General features: G+C 32.7%; 1 protein-coding gene across 2 annotated transcripts; it reads left to right on the top strand.

Moving 5' to 3' along the window:
* Window positions 1–246: 246 nt before the first annotated feature.
* LOC131618183 (AP2-like ethylene-responsive transcription factor AIL1) lies at window positions 247–3,613 on the top strand. 2 transcript variants are annotated; one of them, XM_058889444.1, is made up of 9 exons: window positions 247–794; window positions 1,019–1,613; window positions 1,701–1,783; window positions 1,904–1,912; window positions 2,070–2,158; window positions 2,336–2,409; window positions 2,513–2,563; window positions 2,672–2,748; window positions 2,854–3,613. In XM_058889444.1, exons 1-9 carry the CDS (start codon window positions 575–577, stop codon window positions 3,450–3,452), a joined length of 1,797 nt encoding a protein of 598 aa, XP_058745427.1. In that variant the 5' UTR covers window positions 247–574; the 3' UTR covers window positions 3,453–3,613. The 2 variants fall into 2 exon arrangements, with proteins under 2 accessions (XP_058745427.1, XP_058745428.1); XM_058889445.1 differs by lacking the exon at window positions 1,904–1,912 and having other exon boundaries at window positions 248–794.
* The last annotated feature ends 5,745 nt before the right edge of the window (window positions 3,614–9,358 follow it).

Raw genomic sequence — 9,358 nt, forward strand, 5'->3', positions numbered from 1 at the left:
TTACTAGATTCAGCTGATATCATCAAAATCATCCACTATTCCACAAACCACACTCTCTCACACCTTCATTCAACCCTCACCATTGATGAAATCACATTTCCCAACAAAACCAAATCCAACACCTCACAAAAACACTACAACATAACATCAACCTCTACTAAATCAAAACCTTAAAACTTTTGTCATGTTCTCTTTCTCTCTCTCTCTCATAAAATCTCAAAACTTAAAATAGATTATTTTGTTATTAGACTGGTACTACATGCCGTGGCCACTTCTGCAGAAATCTGAGAGAGAAATGAAAGAGCTGGCACAAAACCCAACACTCTCATTTCCTCACAATATAACACGACACACACAACATCACTACAAAAACATCCTCAAAAAATATAATATATATATCTATTCATTATTCACACTCATTTCACAATCCTAGCCTAGAACAAACCCACGATATATCAAACTCATATGATTATTATGACTCTCATATTTTAATCTTTTCAAAACCAAACCATTCTTAGCTTTCATCTTTCAGCTCTAACTCCAACGTTCCAAACTCTTTCTTCTGTTTCTTAATATGAGTAACTGGTTAGGATTTTCTCTCACTCCACACTTTGGTGAAGAATTTGCTACAGAAAACCATAACCATAACCAGAATCAAAACCATGGTGAAGGTTCAGAAACTGGAAGAAACTATGTTTCTTCTTCTTCTCATCATCAACATCATCAACACCTTTCTGTTATGCCTCTACGATCTGATGGTTCACTTTGTGTTTCTGATTCCTTTACACCTCAAGGTATATATCTATATATTTATATATCATTTGCATGTTTTAATAACTTTTTTTGGTTCTTATTCATTTGCACTCAAAAGGGTATCTTTTATTTTTCTCAAAACAATTTGCATGCTCATAAAAATTGTTTCTTTTTATACTCCTTTGAAAATAAGTACTTTTTCTTATTTTTTTTAAAATAATTTTTTTTAATTTTAAAAGTTTGTATGTGATTTTTGTGATAACAGAATGGAGATATGAGAATGCAATAACTGGTGGAAATTCAAATGAAGAAGGACCAAAACTTGAAGATTTTTTAGGCTGTTACTCAAACCAAAGCCAGAATAGTACTAATATTTCCAAAATCAATGTTAATGTTTCACCAAGTTTTTGCACCAACAATAACACAGAGATTGAAACAGGAGAGAATCATCATAATCACAATCACAATCACAATCACAATCACAATCATAATAATCACAATCACCTAACAAACCAATCTTTGATTCACTCTTTCCATCATCCATATAACAATAACACCAACAATCATCATGCTTTAATCAATAATAGCCCTTTGTACAAGTCTTGGATGACTCAGACTCAGTTTTCTGAAGGGAAAAGTTCCAATAATGGAAATGGTTGTAGCTTTCAATCTCTTAATCTAACTATGAGTCCAAGTGTTTCAAATGGTGTTAGTGTTGGTGCAGTTTCTAATGTTCAGATGAATGAAGATCCTAGGAAAAGGTCTTTGTCAAAATCTGGTTCTGCTGCTAGAGAACCTGTCCCTCGCAAATCTATTGATACTTTTGGACAAAGAACTTCTCAATACCGTGGTGTTACAAGGTAGTACTATGTTTCATTGTTTTTTTTAATGTTAATTTTTGTTGAATTTTATGTTTTTACTTTTTTGGGTTTGATGGATTTGTTTAGGCATAGATGGACTGGGAGATATGAGGCACATTTGTGGGATAATAGTTGCAGAAAAGAAGGACAAACAAGGAAAGGAAGACAAGGTTGAAACAAACATATATGTTTTTTTGATTATTTTAATGTGTTTTTGGTTTATCTTGTCACATTGACTAAGGTTTTGTTGGATTCTTCTCTTTTCATGGCTTCTTCAAAATCTTTCACAGTTTATCTTGGTAAGTCTTTCACAACTCTCTTTCATTTATTCTTTACCAATATTTGATTAGATTCATTACTCAATATAAAGCTTTGGAAGGTGTGTTTGGTTTGGTTTTTCTCAAAATTATTTATGACTTTTGGCAACTAATAACTTATTTTTTCCATTATTATTAGGTGGTTATGATAAGGAAGAAAAAGCAGCAAAAGCTTATGATTTAGCTGCACTCAAGTATTGGGGTCCAACAACTCACATAAATTTCCCTGTAAGGTTTTCTGAATCTTGCACAGTTTACTCCTTTGGAAAAAAGCACTTAAACAAATTCACTAGAAGGAACAAAAAAAAATTAAATAACTTATATATTTAATGTATGCAGTTTGAAACATTACATTGTTAGTAACTGTGATGACTCTATGTATCTACTACTTTCTTAAATGCTCAGTTAAGCACTTATGAAAAGGAACTTGAAGAAATGAAGAACATGACTAGGCAAGAATTTGTGGCCAATTTAAGAAGGTAACATTAAATTTTTTCAATGTGAATTTGGTGAGTTATTTTTTTCTTCAACCAATTTTATTGATTATGGAATGAATTGTGCTTTTTTGCTTTACATGGACAGGAAGAGCAGTGGATTTTCAAGAGGTGCTTCTGTGTATAGAGGTGTGACAAGGTATGGCCTAAAGTGATTTTCTTCCTGTGATTTCAGCTTTTTTTTGAAACAAAAGATGAACAATTATTGAGTAGTGTTTATCTTTTTCTTCTTGTCTCAATTTTTCAGACACCATCAACATGGAAGGTGGCAGGCTCGAATCGGACGGGTTGCGGGAAACAAAGACTTGTATCTTGGTACATTTAGTAAGTTCTCTTACCCTCCCTCGCTATTTTGAACCCGTTTGTTACAACTTTTTATAGTGTTCAAAATTTCTGGATCCGTCACTGAACTCCTATACTATCCTATAGGCACGCAAGAAGAGGCTGCAGAAGCATATGATATTGCAGCAATCAAGTTTAGAGGAACAAGTGCTGTGACCAATTTTGACATAAGTAGGTATGATGTCAAGAGAATTTGCTCAAGCTCAACTCTAATCGCGGGAGATCTCGCGAAACGGTCACCTAAGGAACCTGCGCCTCCTGCTACAGCCGCTGCCGAGGACTTCAATCCGTGCGGCAGTACGTCGACGTCGACACCTTCTCAGCCGCCTCCTCTAGCTATTACCGATGGCGAACAACAGCATTCTGATGAATTGTCCAACATGGTGTGGAATTCGAACAAGGACGAACAACCACCACCGCAGAACGAGTGCGGAAACAACGCCAACGTCGTCGCAGAATCGTCGCAACACGGTTCGCCGAGCAACAAGAATGAGATGAACCCTCAAAGTCTTAAATTACCTAATGAGTTTGGAGGGAGTGGAGCAGATTATGGACATGGTTACTTCACATTGCAAGGACCAAAGTTTGATGATGGAAACAATGAAAATGACCACATGAATAACAATAGGCTTGGGAATTTGGGTTTGGTTAATCAAGTTCCTATGTTTGCTTTGTGGAATGAATGAATATGAATGTAGTGTTTGAGTTTGACATAAAAAAAAACATTAGCTTAGGAAACTAAGGTCAAATGTCAGAATTATTATTATTGAATGATTATTGTTGTTTAGTATTTTGTAACTTGTTTTTCTTTTGGAGGAAAAGGATGTGTCAGAAAAGTTGAAGTTGATTCCTTATGTGTTCAGTAGGTAGGGTATATATACTTATCCAAATTCAATATGTATCTCTTATGCCTATCTTGATCATCTGATCAAGATTGAAATTTGAATTGTTTGATCTTAGTGAACGGTTGGATTTATCTTAATACGAGTCTAGGTCATTCGATCAAGTTTAAATTGCCTAGATTTAAAGTTGATGTGGATGATAAATTTGAATCGTCTAATCTTAACTATCGATCAGATGTGGACGGTAAATTTAAATCTTTTAAATTGTTAGTCCCAACTATCGGTTGAGATGTGAGTGCTAAGTTTGAATTGTCTGATCTTAATCATCAGTTGAAGATGTGGGCGATAAATTTGAATTGTCTGATTTTGAGATGTGAGTGCTAAATTTGAATTATCTGATCTTAATTATCTGATCTTAATCATCAGTTGAAGATGTGGGCGATAAATTTGAATTGTCTGATTTTGATAATCAGTTAGATATGCATGATAAACCAAATCTTAAACTAAATATCCCAAGATTATATACCTTGATGGAAATGAGAATTGTTGTGTAAAACTAATCATGAGATTCGTACAAAGCTATGAAAATGATAATTACTATATCCTCTTTGGCTAGTAACTTAAAATTATCATTTGACAAGATGTCATGACTCATAGTACTTTTTCTTTGACTAAAAAGATATTTTCATGCATGAATCTTTATAGAAAATTGGTTCAGTTTGTCATGCAAAGAGAAAGAGGGTAATAAATTAATGGAATGTGATGGGGAAAATAAAACAGTGACATATATGTCATTTGGCATCAAGACAAACTAGAAAGACAAAGATGAGAGATTTTAACATAACATCATAATTTTTACTTTCATGTTCTTAAGCAGGTGTTTGAAACAAATAAGAGACAATTAGAAGTAGATAATTTAGTTTTTTTTTCTTAAGTGCTTTATGTATTTTCAAAATTTTTTGATGTGTTTATGGAATGCTGCTTTTGGTTCATAAAAATCACAAAAAAAGTAAATTAAACAATAAAAAGTTTGAATGTAAAAACTGTGTTTTTAGAGTATAAGACCACATAAAAACATACAGCATTGTATGGTAACAATGTCATGAGGCATGTCAACAACGCGGGTAGGGATGACAACAGATAGAGTCGGGAACGAGTTTTAAACTATTCAAATTTGCACTCGAAATCATCACCTGAAGCTGAATTCAAATTCAAAGGCTATTTGGGTGGCAAAATAACACCAATACCCCCATCCGATGGGTTCGGGTTTTTCGATCCGAACCCCAACCCGCAGCAAAACACATTACAACAACAACATTGAAAATTTTCATCAATCCAAACGGATGGAAAAACACCGTAGAAATAAAATATATTTAGGGGCACAAAATATAACAGCAACATTAAAATACAATGTAGAATTATATTTAGGGGCACTTATGTAATTTCTGTTTTAAGCGGCTATAGTTTTGGGTTTTGGGTGCGGATTTCACACTATCCAAATTTGCACCCGAAATATCGGGTGGCACCTGAACCCGAACCCAGTCAATCCGGGTTTTCACCCGTTGACTCGGGTTTGGGTGCGAGTGGATCCCACGAGTTTGGGCCTACCTGCCATCCCTAAGTGCGGGTCCGAAACGATTATCACCTCCCCCCGACCTAAGTTCGAATCTTCAAATAATACCTATTCTCCACCTTAAATCCAAACGGAGATGTAGTATTAAAACTCAAATCCCACCCAAACGGGTTCGAGTTAGATTCAGGTATCTCCGTCCCATTAACTTCAGGACGGGTTCAGATAAGTATATGCATGTATGGATTTTGTTGCCATATCTAAACACGAGACTAAAATAATATGGCTCAATCTAAAATATTACTAACTCTTAGAGATTATCTATTGGTGAAGACTTATGACTCCATACAAAATTTTGTCTCTAGCTTTATCAAATTTTAATAAAAAAACTAAGACATTGAAAATATGAATTACATTTTTTTATGCAATTTATTTAATTCATTTTTAATCAATGTAAGGCTAATAAATTACATTTAATTTTAACATTCGGTCTCGTGTTATAAATAAGGCTATTGATAGTAAGTATGAGCGAATTGCAATCAAATCCATGTTTTACATGCCAATAATATCAAGATTGAAGATAATGTTTTCTTTTCGATGCAAACTACAAGTCAAATGACATAGAATCATACAAATAGAGTTAGTTTAGGTTGGTTGCGAAATTCTGATTCTACAGTAGATCCATAAAATGTGAGACTTGGATCATGCTGTGATGATATTACTCCATATATCAATATCAAGAATCAACATTCTCTTACTCATGTTGTTGAATATTGTTACCCCTTAAAATCCACCTCATGTTATGTGCATGTCAAAATCTTACATGTTGTTGACTTGTCTCATATTAGAACTTTAAAATAGGGGTGATCGTATCCGAACCAATCCAAAAGCAAAACCGCAAATCGAACCAATCCAAACCGAAACTGCAAAAAACCGCATTTGGTTTGGATGATTTTGGATGATTTTTGGACTAAACCGCATGGTTTGGTTTGGTTTGCGGTTTTTATTTCACAAAACCGAACTGAACCGCATATTTAACTTAAGTTTTGAATTTTAATAATTAATTTATTATCTTTCCAAATCCAATTGCACACAACCACACCTCACGTTTTGAATTTTAATAATTAATTTATTAACTTAAGTCTTGGCATAATCCACTTAGTTTTTGTATTTTATTGAGCTATATATATATATATATATATATATATATATATATATATATATATATATATATATATATATATATATATATATATATATATATATATGTAATTCTCTACTATCTAATATATATATATTTCATTTATAATGTATTTTTAGTTCTCTACTGTTCTTGTAATATAATTGTTCTTGTAATATAATTTCTTTTGTATGGTATAATATCATATATTATATTGACATTGAAGTAGTTTCTTTTTTCCTTTTATTTTAGTACATTTTTATTTTATAGTGTAAACCGCGGTCCACCGAACCGATCTAACCGCATTAGTTTGGTTTGGTTTGGTTTGGATGACTTTTTAAAAATCAACCGAACCAAACCGAACCGCATGTATTTTTATCTCGCGGTTAGGATGACTTTTATGCTCAAAACCGAACCAAACCGCACCGCGAACACCCCTACTTTAAAACCAAAAGCTAAAATTTATGTATTTTAATTTTTTTTAATTGATGATTTGAAGAGGTTGTAGATGGGAGAAGAGACGTATGATATTGCTCATAAATAAAATTTCACAATGTGAGTGGCTTTGATGTGAATTATTTGAGACTTCCTTATGGTATATTGCTTGGCTGCGGTACTCATACTTTTATTTGGATATACATCATCGTAATTTATTTTTAAAATAGTGATTAATTTTTTATTAAATATAAAAAATTTAGTTTTAACAATTTAAAAATAAAATAGTTTATTAGATAATATAATTAATTTAATAAGATAATTAATTTAAAAGGGGATTTACCCCACATAAAATAGTGATAATAACCGGCTTTTTAAACTATATATGTGTTAGTTGATTGACACTAATTCAATCAACTCAGCATTTCACACGGATATAATGAAGGTAAATTGTGATAAACACATTAGACAAAATATAAAATAAAAATTTTGTAGCGCAATTGATTCTTATGAACGATCTTGAGTTAGGGATTAGTTGATTATCTCTTGTAACAAAGAGTTTTTTATTGTTGAAACAATTTGATCACGAGAACAATACGAACGTCATCTTTTCTATTCATTCCTCATCAACATAATCTTCTGCCTACAAAGCTAGTTGTGAACAAAAAAAAGGTTTAGAGAGAACACAAACTCAAAGTCCTAGTGTGGCTAGGGTTTTGAGATTACATGAAAGTGAGTGACTGTTACTTTTGTATAAGGGTTCTATTCATATAACCATTTATATGCACCGTAGCTTACGATGTTTCTTATTTCTCTAAATAGTGTTGGTTTGTCTTAAGAAAACCCTTCCAAATTATAAATGAATCTTATTAATGTATTTAATATATCGTTTATATGTTTTTATGCGTATGATCTGTAGGTTCACATAACATTAAAAATAACATTAAATCACTTATTAATTTTATAAACAAATGGTGATGTCTAACAACACATTACATATACCCAAGTGACGAGAATGTAATGTGATATGACATAACCTTTATATGATAATAATCACATGTATAATTATTCTTTTATCTTTATATCTATATAAACAATCGATAATATGTGTCATCCTTGTATATTACAATATTATACTCCTTGATACCTGATTATACTTTGAAATTTTGTTTTTGAGGGGACAAATGTTGGAACAACTGGTCCAACAAGTTAAACCAGATTTACCACACAGATGGATAGCAATACATAGTCAATGTAAAAGCAATAAATAACAACAAATATTGGTAACCTAGTTTGGTGAAACCACACCTACGTTTGAAGTGCACTCAATCCAAGAAAAGAAATTCACTAATAATAGTTTAGTACACTTAGTCTTCTATGAACACCAAGAGGTTGTTGTTCAATGCATCTTCCTAATACTACCCAATAAAATTCTATTTAGGATTCCCCCTGAATATGAGAACCCCACTCATTTTCTTACCACCACTAATCTCAAGTGATCTACTTCAATAACAACCCAATTGAGTGTTGAATTTACACCATAACTGAGACAAACCAGCAACTATGCCAAGTTACTAAAAGATATGGTGGTGTTCCCAAATATTCTATCCTATCCATTGTGATGGAATTAACGTGGAATACAAGTTACAGAGACGTTAACCCGAGCACAAAGATTCTAAACTTTGCCCACAAAATCCATGTCTCAAATGTGAGACTGAACCTCTTTATATGAAATGTTTTCTGTGCTTTTCTTTTTTGGATATCTGATTTGATTTAGTCCAAAAAATAGCTGATTCAGTTGGATGTGATCTTCTTCACGATTGTCTCCAACAATAAAATATGATTTATTATATTTCAAATTCAAATTTAAATATGATTTGAGCATCTCCAGCTGTCAAACAAATCAAACAAACATAGCTAAAATAACCGCAACAAATCTAATTCAATCCTAATCAAAACTTCCGCACCAAGAAACATCTATATGACATGCTTTCAAGGCCGAATGTTGCACTGTACACATGTTGAAGCATCGTATTCAACATGTTGCACTAGTAAATCTAAATTAACTCTTTAGCTTGAATATGTAGATCTTCTTTGTAGAGTGAATATTAGATAGAATAACTTTGAAACATAAGTGTAATCACATATATATGTTGTAAGAGACTAGATACCTGAGTACACACATGTTAGAACACCGGGTTCTATATGTGTTCCTTATGCACCATAACTAGCTTGAACAAACTCCATGTTGTTTTGCATAATGCAGCCAATCCAACAGGAATTTCAATCTCCTCCTTTGGCAAAACAACACTTCAAGAAAAAACGCCACTAAGTATCACAGATTCCATACTCAGAACAATCATCAACAGTAGCAGAAGTCAAACCATCAGAGCATATCAACAACAACAACAACAATTTGTAGCACACACAGAAAATCACGAGGTAGTTACACACACATGAGATTTCATGTTAGATGTCATGAGGTAGTTACACACACATGATAATGCTACAATATCATTCATTAGAATGCTCCAAAACAATCAGTCATGCAATCATTCAAGATGA

This window comes from Vicia villosa, linkage group LG7, assembly GCF_029867415.1.
Source record: "Vicia villosa cultivar HV-30 ecotype Madison, WI linkage group LG7, Vvil1.0, whole genome shotgun sequence".
NCBI lineage: Eukaryota > Viridiplantae > Streptophyta > Magnoliopsida > Fabales > Fabaceae > Vicia > Vicia villosa.

Coding starts and splice junctions, on each gene's coding strand:
- LOC131618183 (XM_058889444.1), top strand. CDS start 575: ATGAGTAACTGGTTAGGATTTTCTCTCACTCCACACTTTGGTGAAGAA. Junction 1,614..1,700: donor CAATACCGTGGTGTTACAAG/GTAGTACTATGT, acceptor GGATTTGTTTAG/GCATAGATGGACTGGGAGAT. Junction 2,410..2,512: donor TTTGTGGCCAATTTAAGAAG/GTAACATTAAAT, acceptor TTACATGGACAG/GAAGAGCAGTGGATTTTCAA.